The sequence below is a fragment of the Clytia hemisphaerica genome, unplaced genomic scaffold (assembly GCF_902728285.1).
Source record: "Clytia hemisphaerica strain Z4C2 unplaced genomic scaffold, Clytia hemisphaerica genome assembly, whole genome shotgun sequence".
NCBI lineage: Eukaryota > Metazoa > Cnidaria > Hydrozoa > Leptothecata > Clytiidae > Clytia > Clytia hemisphaerica.
The window spans coordinates 1,005,288-1,017,886 of record NW_027103974.1 but is presented as its reverse complement, the minus strand read 5'-3'; the positions used below and the strand labels follow the sequence as shown (position 1 = coordinate 1,017,886).

The 12,599-nt window shown below is 35.9% G+C and overlaps 1 protein-coding gene and 1 pseudogene across 6 annotated transcripts in view; one reads left to right on the top strand and one right to left on the bottom strand.

Moving 5' to 3' along the window:
• Positions 1-12,599, bottom strand: part of LOC136810661 (uncharacterized) — a 95,790-nt gene that overhangs the window by 48,674 nt on the left and 34,517 nt on the right. For all 6 annotated transcript variants that reach the window (XR_010847137.1, XM_067067231.1, XM_067067232.1 and 3 more), the window contains 6 exons: positions 3,531-3,691; positions 2,754-2,874; positions 2,325-2,466; positions 1,693-1,823; positions 684-914; positions 153-304 (listed from right to left, as the gene is read on the bottom strand). Coding sequence is in view for 5 of the 6 variants with exons in the window: in XM_067067231.1 (XP_066923332.1) it covers positions 153-304; positions 684-914; positions 1,693-1,823; positions 2,325-2,466; positions 2,754-2,874; positions 3,531-3,691 (938 nt within the window). In the remaining variant the exon portion in view is untranslated. The remainder of the gene's footprint in view (positions 1-152; positions 305-683; positions 915-1,692; positions 1,824-2,324; positions 2,467-2,753; positions 2,875-3,530; positions 3,692-12,599) is intronic.
• LOC136810788 (microfibril-associated glycoprotein 4 pseudogene) lies at positions 10,445-11,732 on the top strand (annotated as a pseudogene).

Genomic DNA, 12,599 nt, shown 5'->3' with positions numbered 1-12,599 from the left:
TGTTCGTGTTTTCAATAATCACCCTCTTATAGCTTTATACCTTATTATAGGACTTGCAATCTTGATTTTTTTACCAAACTTCAAAGTAAACTTGATTAGAAAATCTTGAAGTTTGATTAAGGATTATCATCAATTTAGGATTGAAGACTTACATAAGAAACAGCGGCGTGTTCAGTATTTTCGTTATCGAAATAGAGAGGTGAATACATGATTCCTCTCATCTTGCGTCGATGTTGATGCCACATTCTCTTGAAGGCCCACAACCAACGTGACAGGTAATAAACATTCGAAATGATCTGGCCATCTTAAATTGAAGGGAGGAGAGTAATATCAACAAGTGAGCTTTGTGCTTTCTGGCCAAAGTCTTACCCGGAGTTTTCCCAAGAACATAATGTTGAAAAAGCACTCTTATGGGTTTTTCGCTTGAAATGGGATACCGACACAACATCGAGACAATCACTGTTATTTATCTATCGCTATGCGAAGCCTAGGGTTTCAAAGTGGCAACAATGTCTGCTCCTGCCTTATTAGTTCGTTGCCATTTGCATGCAAAGCAAACATAACTTATCTCTTTAGAGTCTCTTTACTGAAAGTTTCCAAGCTACCTAGAAGGGGAAAAGTGACGGAGTCTTTAATGTTACAAAGATTATTGTTATTGAGTCCCTTCTTCTGATCAAACTCACCTCTTCGCCCGTACAAGTACTCTACGTCAATCATAGTCATCACTTTCTGGTAAATCACCAAATCGTCCATAAGGAAACGTCCAAATCCCATCTTTTCGTTACTGTTGATTTTACCAATCACTAATCGTTCAAAAGATTCACCCTTTTCTTCACCAGTAAGCACTTGTGTTTGTTTATACGTCACTTTGTTTGTGATTTCCCCATTGACGTAACTCAATATCACATTCGAGCCTTTATTAAGAAAATTGCAAGGTACTTTAGGCGTACAAACTTTCGCGAACAGAAACTTTCGCGAGGACGAAAAATCGCGAAATGTACGACATTTACTTTCGCGAATTTAATGAAAAAAATTTTTTCGCGAGCATAAACTTTCGCGAATCGTTGGATAAAAATGAGAATTTTCGAATGAAAATTGCCTCAAAAGTGAGAAATATTCCTTAAATCTGATAAAGACGGTTGCTCTTCGACTTTAAAAAGGCATTAAAGGATAGAAATATGCCGAAAATTCGATATTTATTACGATTTCGAGGTTTTTATAGATTTCCACTTTTTTGAGAATTTTTCGCGAGCATAAACTTTCGCGACTTACCCTATTTAGAATTTTCAAATACATTTACTTTCGCGAAAAGGGCCAAAATTCGCGAAAATCGCGAAAGTTTCTGCTCGCGAAAGTTTGTACGCCTAAAGTATTCGTACAGAAATTAAAATTTCGGCGAAAAAACCCGTACCAGAGTGTATCTTCCGTAAAATTTAGCACAATATATAGCATTAACACCAATAATTGTGATTTTGAAATTTCCGTAGATATCGCATCTGTTTTACAGAAAATAAACAAACCAGCCAAAATAAAGGTTTGAAGTTCCTGTGAAGCTAGGTTTTGGAAATATCGAGATGATTTTAGTTTTACAAAAGTAAAAAAATTCCTTCTTGTCTTCATTATAAAGGTTCTTACTAACAACAATATGGTATTTTGTAAAGGCAATTTGATACACTAAGAATATTTACAAACCTGGCCAAACAAGAACCAAATGGAACCAAGAATCGAAAGGTAAACTTCCCAATGAAATAGTGTATGAAGTTTTGGATGTTTGAATACGAAACATAAATCCTTTGGAACCTTCAAACCACATCATTATCCCCCTAAAATGATAACAATTAAATGATAATAAAGAATCAACAACATTGCTATACGGGAACTATTGGAAACTTTTCCCTTTCTTCAACAACTAGTGCAACACGCTTCTATATAAGCTAGCATTCTATGTGTTCGATCGTTGCCGTAAAAGAAGTAAAACACGGGATCAATATGTTATATTTTATTAAATCGTACCATTCTTTGCATTAGATCTCCTACACTCCATTAGGGATAATTTGGATAGTATGGTACCGGGTGTTTCAAAGAAAAGTGTACACGTTTGAAATGAAGTTGTGAGAAAACTAAAAATGTTATAAATCTAAACTTTTCACCATCCGGAAGAGGAAAGGCTAACTTAAATTTCGAGCCATCATACTTCAAATTTGCTTCAGAAACTTCTGACAAACTGACTTCAAACTTGTACACTTCTTTTTGAAACACCCGGTATTTTAAGCAGTCTGAATTTTTGTAAAAAAGGCAAGACAATAACAAAGGATGTTATTCACCTTGATTTGAAATTTCCTCCGCTTGTGAAAACATATTTGATTCTACTGTTAGACATTTCAAAATCTGAGCGAGCAAATAACAGCCAGAGTGAAATGGAAAACCCACTGGTACGACAAGAATCAGGGTCTTTCATGCAGGTTCCTGAAAAAACAAACATCATAGACTAGTGTGATCAAAATCCTCTGCTGAGAGAATAAATTCAACTGATATTCAAAAGCATTCAATAACATCAATACAATACAATACAAGATAAATTTGGGAGCCTGATAGTACTACCTTTACATATCGATGATAGCTTATTTCGACTAGCTAGCCCAGAGGACTCTAAATAGATTTGGAATGGCACAATTACGTATAATTCAAAATTGACAAATACAAACCCCTGACTTCTCGACCATAAATCCTACATTTACAGTGAAAACTGTTACCTCTAAAAGCTTCGAGATCAACCCAAGGATTATCACCAGTAGCACACGTGTTGTCTCTTTCCAACAGAGATAATGCAAATCCCTCCATACCCTCGAATTTCGTATCGACCAATTTAGCACCCTAGCAATAAAGAAAATAGTTTCCAAAGCGATAGATACTTCTCGCTCTTAACCCTTTCCGTGCCCATGTCGGCATATGCCGACAAAAGCATTTTTGATTTCCTTGCCATTGTCTTTGATTTGCCGACATGCAAAATTTCGACCTATTTGCCGGAAATTTATCATTTTTTACAAGATTTTTCCATCTGATGGTTTGAAATGAAAAAAATGATTAGTTAAAAACTTTTCTATGTTGAAAAATAACTATTCTACAATGTTCAACTCAAAATTATAGTCCTTGGATGATACTTCATATATTATTCAGAAAATGAAGTGAAAATCGCTACCGGCATATGCCGACATGGGCAAATAGGTCGAGGGTGTAAAAAAATGCCACGGCAGTTAAAGGGTTAAACTACGGATGTCTCTCAAGTAAAGAATTATGCTCTGCTGACTAATTCACAAGTCATGAAATATTTTGGAACTTTAGGTGCATTCATTATGCGCTGCTCTTCGAATTGAAGAGAACAAAATTAGGATATTCCCGACTCAAGCAATGGATCGTACATAAAAACACCTTTAATAGGGTACATACCAGAAACCTCCTTTTGTCCGAGTCCCAGGACACTACGTCAATTTTAACCATAAATAGAATGACCGGTATCTCTGGCAACTTACGCAATGCATTGTCCCTTGTTTTGTTTTCATTGAATCACTGATTCGAACGCCATTAAATTCTTCGAAAGCATAACAATACTCCGCACCAGCATATTTGATGTCACAATATCTTTTCTCCGGTTTCGCTTTGGGTAGTTCTTTCTCCGGCTCTTTGCCGTCCTCTGTGAACGAAAATATTTGAGTCTGGAAATTACAATTTCACTTATGTTCTGTGAGAGAAATGATGACAATTTCGGACGGTAGTAACAAAAGACGTAGACTTGAATTCCCGCGGGGAGGGGGGGTAAAAGGGTTGGAGAGTGTCGGGTAAGTCCTTTGAGAGAATAAATTTTTGCGAAAAAAGAGAGAATGTTTGACTATTTTAACTTTTTTTGGTTTGTAACCCTTGGAAAAGGTAAAAAAACCACCGTCCACACATACACAGTATCTGTTTTTTTTGCCTCTAGGCACCTAGAGGGGGGGGGGGGGGGTTCAGGGGTCTTAAATACCCTCATACCGACAAAATTTTGGGCCAAATACCGTAATACCGTCGGTGAAGGAAGCCTAATACCGATACCGATATCATATTTATGTTTTTGTTGGAAAATAATGATTTTTCAGTTATCAAATCTATTGTGTAGTAACAAATTAGAAACTGTACAAACAAGTCTTGTACTTTATGAGGCCCCCCAGTCAACCCTCAATTCAGGTATTCACGCACAAATCTTTGCCGATTCACGTATTCATGCGCGAAAAAAAACATTTTCACGTTCACGCACCAATTTTGCTTTTACATCTTTGGTTAAACGATTGTGACCTTATTGGGCTAAATTTAACCTTTTTATGGTCTCTTTTAAACAGATTGACCTATTCTTATACCAAACATTTTCGCCAATATATAAAGTTTTTTGCTAGTTTTGTGACCTTATTCTCGATATCGTCGACTTTTTAAGGACTCTTTTACAGCTAATTGAGCTTTCATAAAGCAATATTTTAGGTCTGCCGCGCCAAAGTTACTTACTTGTTACGGGAGGCAAATGCATAATTAAGAGAACTTTAAGAGATTGAGACATTCCCCCAATAATTTCTTCCTCGCAGAACCGTAAGATTTCTTTTATATTGAGAATTAATTTAAAATCGAGGTTTGGGCCAATCATGGTCTGAGAAGCCGTAGACTTCAACACAGGCTTCATAGAGGTGGTGCAACTAGAGGACGCGAATTATAAAGTTTAACCCCCCCCCTATCGGAGGAAATAAAATAAATGGAAATTAAGAACGCGAGCGAAGCGCGCGCGAAAAATTTTCCGACAATTTTCGCTCTCCTTTGTTATTGAAAAACGGCCGTAATACGCTATTGTTAGCCAAGTATGCCTTGTTTGGCCAAACAATTTTTGATTTCATTTAACACTGACCATTTGTTGGCAAAAATATGGTACGGCGAGCGACGTACCTGCCGTACCCGGTGCGGCGTTCCAAGAGTTTCGCCCAAGAAAAAATTTAAAATTTAGAATGCCTAGATTGCCTGAAAACTCATCATGTGCATCATTATGTGAATTATTTTTTAATCGTTCGATGCTGCACAAGATGTTTTTAGAACTACCTACTTTTACTAATTATTGAAGGAGTAAATACCGCCTTCACTGTCTCTAAGTTACTGCAGTATCAGTGTAATGTATTGTAGTAGCAATATAAGTGAATACGGAGAGACGACCATATCATTTAGTGCTGACGGAGAAAATTTTATCTGGACTCATTCGTTGGATGCAGTATTTGCATCACAAAAGTTGTCATTAAAAAATGCGCCCGCAGAAAAATAACGAAAATATTTGTTTAAATATCGTAAAGTTTTGCTTATTTTGAATAACCTCACCATGACAATAAGTCAATAGCAAATCGAAGATTGTGCGAGCGAAGCGAGCAAGAAAATTTTACTGGTTAAAATAGGGGAATAGACATATCTTTTTTGAAAATTTTTCTGCATGAAACTCATGAAGAAACTAAAAGGTAAATAGTTTTATACCGAAATACCGTTTTTTATTGATAAAAATATCGAAATACCGACAAAAAAACAGGCAATTTACCGATACCGGAAGAAAATGAAATACCGTAATCCCGTCGTTTTTTTCTCGTAATACCGATTTACCGGGGGTAAAAAGGTCCAATACCGTCATACCGTAAAAGTGAACTCCCCCCCCCTAGAGGTGCTCCCCTCCCGTGGGCGTGAATAACACATATTAAAATCGGGAATCACAGTGAAGAGTTTATCCCCTGGGTCAGAAGAAGCTTGAGAGGAGGGCAAACTCCCTAATATTTATTTCTCCGTGTGACGTCAAACGAAAACATATTTTGTAATTGCAAACGTTAAAAGTGTACTTCACAAATACTTTATAGGCAAACCTGATTTAACAGAAAGAAATTTGCTCTGAGGTAAACACAGCTTCATGAATATTGGTTAATGTCAGGGTTTAACTTTTTTTCTCGAAAAAGTCAATAAATATTTTGACACAAAAAGTGTTGTATTAAAAAAAGGAGGGTTTGTACTAGTTCGAAATACCGTTTTCCCGTCAAAGTCCCGGAATCCCGAAAATTGGAAGAAAAAAAATAACACCGTCACACCGGGTTGTAGAGGTTAAAATACCGGCATAATGACAAACTTAAGGATAAATACCGTCACCGTCTGATTTTAAAATACCGTCTCTTTTTTTGTCAAATCCCGTAATACCGTACTAAAATAGGGCCAATCCCATTACACCCTAAAAGTACAAACCCCCTTTAAAAAGTCATTATTTTATGACATAAGCTGTGATAATGAGAGGTATGAAGTTAGCCATCTGCATATTAATGGTAATTTTGTTTTAAATGCATCATCAACTAGTGATGACATTTTACATTACTCTACTCAAACAAATTAATTCAAGCCACCTCACTAATAGCACAAAATTCGAAAAAGCTGATTGAAACCAACCAGAAGTTATCAATTACCAACCAGAATAAGCTCGTCTACTTTTGTTACATTTTGTTATTAATGCAATTATTATGTCAATTGCAGAAATATATACATTTGTCAATTAATGTTAATACCAACAAATACATATTCAATGCAACGCAAAGATTTGGAAGAATGACCCTTAATACCTTAAATACCGAGAAAGAAATATCATCACTTTTGTGGAAGTGAATTTCTTCTTTCACTTGTAATTTATTAAGGAGGCCCCCCCCAGCGGTTGGCGTGATGGAGGGTTTTTTGTGGCGTGATGGCGTGAAATTTTGAAAAAAACGGCGTGATGGCGTGAAAATGAAGTGCCGGCGTGATTGTGAAATCGAGTTTTTTTAGGCGTGATGGCGTGAAATTTGCAGTTCAGCGTGATCGTGAAAATTATATTTATTAGTTGAATCGTATTTTTATGTCTATTTTAGCCAATTTAGGAGGGTTTAAATTTCAAAATTTTCAAAATGATGTTTAAACCATATTTTGGAAAAAAGAGAGTAAATGAGGGCAATTTTATCCATACTTAATTGAAAATTTCGCCCGTCGGCGCAAACCGTGGTTGCGCCTCCTCGTTCCCCTTTTGAAAACTATTCACGCTAATTCACAATTAATGCCCATGGGTCCCGTCAACGGGGGACCAGGGGGTATGGCCCCTCATGTTGCTTGTACTTTTAAAAGATTTCCATTATTTTTACATGAATTATTTTTCAAATTGAATTGAAATGGGTCCTAAAATGGGCAGGTCTAAAACGCCTAATACCTACTACTTAATACTTACTACGGTTGGTTCGAAACGCAGGACACAGGACCCAGGAGGCAGGACACAGGACGCAGGACAGTGCTGACAGGTCAGCTTTAATTGATGTAAAAGACAAAGAAAATGTTTGAAAAACACTTGTAATTGTTAGAAATATCATTCTGAAGGTATTTTATTGGTCTAGAACCTTTTTAAATGTCAAAATCTATCCACATGCTTGCCACGTGCTTTTGCATTTTGTGCCGTGTATAACACGGACCTGTAATACTTGTATTATATATTACACATAAATCATGCATTTATAATAGCAGTTATCTTTTCACATTGGCATGTTACATAATATGTTATATACAAAATACATGTGTTAAAAATATTTATCTCATCTTTAAACCCTTTAAACAGCCCCTGACAGGAAAATAGCTATTTCACAATCACTTTATCATATCTCATTATATCTCCTGCATCACCTTGGGTATGATAACAAAAGTTGACTAAAATAGCGTCAAAGGTTTGTATTTTATTAATATATCAATATTTTTATTCCCTATCTCGTATTTTTGATGAAAATGACATCACTATTTTCATATCTCTAAAAATGCTCTCTTGGAGCATTTAATGTATTCAAAATATTTAAATCTATATCTACTTGCACCGTCAGCATCCTATTTACAATCAAGGACAAAATACTTGGCACAAAAGGGAAATTCACCGGGGTGTTTTGAAACCACAATCGATTTGTAAGTGCTCTAAAGTAGGTTCGAAGGGTAGAGTTTTAACTCTGAGTTTTAACGCTAGACTTAAGACTTAGGACCTTAGGATCTGAGGATCCAAAAGTTCAAAAATGGTCCAGTAGGGCTTGAAATATAGCCTAGAAACCAATAAATCCCTCCCAGATCGAAATAATCGATGAAATCAAGTTGAGGGCCTAAAATTGACATTCTCGCTCGAACTTCAATTTTCGAAAAATGGTAAATTAGCCAAAAGTGCAAATATATTATGAGACGGATTGTAGCATGAAAAAATATTTTGTTGTAAACTGATGTACACACCTTGTATTTTGTGATAGCGTCATCATTTACATAATTTAAATGTCATTTTGTCAATATTTGGGATTGATGGCTTGTCATTTAAAAATCTTCTAAATAGCGTATTTTGTATAATTATATGGTATAATTTTCCATTGCGTATAATGTTTTTAGAAACATTTTATGAATTATATGTTACGAATGTGTTACAATTTTCCGGTCTGTAGTTTGTATGACCTGCGTCCTGTGTCCTGTCTCCTGCGTCCTGTGTCCTGTCTCCTGCGTCCTGTCTCCTGCGTTTCGAACCAACCGTAACTTACTACCTAATACTTAATACTGACTACCTAATCCGTTTGGATACTTTACAGACCAGAACTTCCAGGCCCTGGCTCTCCTTCGCCTGTTCGAAATTTATATTCTAAGAAAATTAGTTTCGTGGAATGTGTTATCTAAAAGAATATTTGAATATTAAAGTAAATATTTGAAAGCAAAAGGTTATTATCTTTATCTAGTTTTTCTTCCTTTTACTGCTCTCTCTATTATGACTTTGATTTAATTATAAGAACACATGTGCAAATATCTAAAATCAGTTATCGACCGCCGGAGGCGGTTTCTTTCATAGTGGTACGCTAATCTCGTTTTGCCTTGGCTCGTTACTTTGTCTACCATTTACTTTCGGTTTTTTTAACTAGATTACCCAGGTGTTTCTCTTTTTTTTCGTTGAATGTCTTTTATTCGGAATTGAATAATCGAGACAAGAAAAATGACTATATTGTAATATGTTTTCAATGAATAATCTAAAATGTACTGCAGATGACATGTAAGCGTTAATAATGTGCGCGCGCTCTTTTGCGAGCGTGATGCGTGATGGAAGGCGGTCGTTTCAGTGTGGTTTACATCCACACTGTGACCTAGTTCTTATACACCCCTGTCTCCTTTATAAAGATCCAAATGGCTAAAACGTTATTTAAACGTTATTTGAGATTAAATATATAGGTCATTTAATTGTATCCTTTTGTATTTATCTGCATCATATCGAGTAAAGTGTCATACTACTTTTTGAGATTGGTTTCTAGGGCTTTATCTTTATCATCTCAACTGATTCTTATAAATAAAACTAATATGAATAAGCAAGCGAAAAATTTTTCTCCTACGAAAAAGTGTGTCTCGACAAAATGTGTGTAGTCTGTAAACTTCATAGAAAAAGCGCGGGAAAATGAAGTGAAGAGAAAAAAAGAGAGAAAATATTTTCATGTCTTTGAAACGCTGTAAGTAAGACAAAAACTTGAAATTTTTTTAACACCAAAATTTCAAATTTGGTCATATTTAGCATGCTGATTATTTTAAAGGTATTTTCGAACAATTTTGAGGTATAATTAGTAAATATTAAGTATTAGGTAGTAAGTATTAGGTAGTAAGTATTAGGCGTTTTAGACCTGCCCGTCCAAAATAGCACTTTGAACCCTTCAAAATTCAAAAATTTTCTCCTTTATCCAACCATGGTGGGCTTTGTCAATTTACTCAAATATACCTCAGCTCTCAAACCGGTGCCCTTTGATGTGACCAGTTGTCCAACAATTTTTGATATGCATAAGTCAAGATTACGTCATTTTTCCTATCGAAAACACCCAAAAAAACTCTGTGTAAAACCCCTGTGTATTACTAAAAATAGAAAAACAGAGATCAAATTTCTTCCAGATTTTTCGGGTGTTTTCGATAGGAAAAATGATAAAATCTTGACTTACGCATTATGAGAATGCCGAAAAACTGATTAACGACCAAACACACATATATGTATGGGCAAAAGTTAAGTTTATATAACTGTTTTAACTCTTTAAACTCAATGACGACCTACGTTGTTTAACTATCTAAATAGCTTACTGGACAGACATTAGGTAAACGTCGGGGTAATTTCAAAACAGTTATACCCTTGCAAAATTATATATTGCGATCACAATTTAATAGACGGTAAATATTTTCTTAAAGAATTTCTCAAACATCCGATACAATTTCTCTTCGATCTCTTCAAGATATTTATTATGAGATATGTAGCACAGCTTTATAAACATCAATACGTATAACTAAATATTTTCTGTTTTTTTGCGAAATACTAGACGGTATAAATATGACCGTTTTCATATCGAAGGAAATCATAAAGAAGCTATCGAGAGATTGAGAGAAGAATGAAGTCTTTAATCATACTCGTGCTGACGGCAATTTTGCCGAATCTTTTGAAAGCATCGACAACCACTGACGATATTAGTCTACTCAAATCACAAGTTAAAGCTCTGTCGAAACAGATCGCTGAAACCAACCAGAAGCTGGCCCATGTCACGCAAGAGAATCGTTATTTGACCATGAAAGATCAAGTGCAAAATGGAGTTTGTCATTTCAGTACAAATCCATGCGAACCGTGTTTTTGCGTTGAAGATTACAGCATGGTGGAAAAGTACTATTGTGATTGCCGAGCTCAGCCCATCAGACGTGACTGCAAGGAGCATTATGACCAAGGTGAGCGAATAAGCGGACTGTATGTCATTAATAAGAACGCTTATTCATTGGCTGTTCAAGTGTATTGTGATCACGTGACAGATGGTGGTGGCTGGACCGTCTTCCAGAGACGCGTCGACGGGTCCGAAAACTTTTATCGGAATTGGACGGAATATGAAATCGGATTTGGACGCCTCAATCGGGAATTCTGGCTTGGTAATGAGAACTTATATCGTTTAACAGCTCAAGCTTTTATGAAAGGTTCCGAAGTTCGATTTGACATGCAAAAGAGGGGAAGTAGTTCTTTGACGTGGGCAAAATATTCCAATTTTGAATTAACCAGTAAATCTACAGGATACGAATTACACATATCGGGATATTCGGGAAATGCTGGTGATCACATGACTTATCATAATGGAGCAAAATTTTCCACCTATGATAGGGGTGCAGCGTCTGGGTGCGCCTCTTTTCATAAAGGAGCATTTTGGTTCGTAAAATGTCACCGTGTAAATGTAAATGGCGCTTATGATAAGTTTGCATTACTTCCAATCGCGGATTCTATTACATGGGGTGTTATTTATCGATTGAGATTTTCCGAAATCAAAATACGCCGGAAGTGAATATTCATCAATTTCATTTCATACATGTATTAATTGTAATAATTATATGGTTGATTACATTTAGTTTAGATTTGTAAGGGACGAGCGGGGCGATAAATCCGTACTAACCCCGCTTTTTTGTAATCGCCCTGATGTAAACAAGAATTTCTATTGGTTGAAAAGTAACGTACGATATCTTCAGAGCATTTTGATTGGTTGACAAAATATCGCACACAATTTTTAAGCAAATCTAGATAAGAGTGTCAATCAAATGTTTTTTATAGTTTCGAATGTTTTTATAAGTTTCGAAAAAAAACAAAAAAAAACGATTGATTGTTCTTCAATTCTTTTTTTGACCATATAATTAACGAGGAATAACATGGTATTCTCCAATGCTGGACAAAAGGTTGTAGACAAATGAAATTTCAATGAAAAATGATGAGAAATAGAGCAAAATGACTCTTCAATGTGTCTGAAAGGGGATGGAAGTTAAGAAAAACACTTTTGAAGTCGTTGCATTGCTTTTGAATTGCTTTTGAGGGAACCACAAGCAAAAAAGCCCTTGTGGTTTGCCCTTGCGGTTAGACTGCAGTGGGTGACTTTCAAAGACTTCTTATGATAAAGACCTTGACAACCAGCCCTCTGTTGATTGTGCTACTCGTCATAGAGGGGCATTTTGGTACAAAAGCTGTCATTGGGTCAACATCAATGGGTATTATGATGAGTTCAAAGAATTTCACGTGAACGATGGCTTTGCACCGAGCGTTTGAGATTCTCAGAAATTAAAGTACGAAGAAAATTACAAGTGTGCTTGTAATTTCGATTAATTTCAAGTTTTTAAAATATTCTGTAGTTTTCTGTAGTTGAAAATGGCAGATAAATGTTGTCATAATAAATGATCAGAAATAAAGATTTAAAATCCGAAAATCCAAATGGGCTCTTTGTTGCTAACTTTTGTGTTAGTGCTACCCCCCACAGGCATTCGAGGAACACTTTCCCAGAGGCAATTGGCGCTTTTGGACCCCGAAAAGAGAATATACACAGAAATTCCGCGCATGTTTTGCTCGCATATTTTACTACTGTAATTAACTTTTTCCTAGTTAAAGGGAGCGCCAAAATCATATTTCATTAAGTTTGCCTTACCAAGTCTAGGTTATGCCACCATGTTTCTTACTGTAGCACCATAATGTAACGGAGAAATAACTCTACCGGGGAGAAAGTCAATCAACC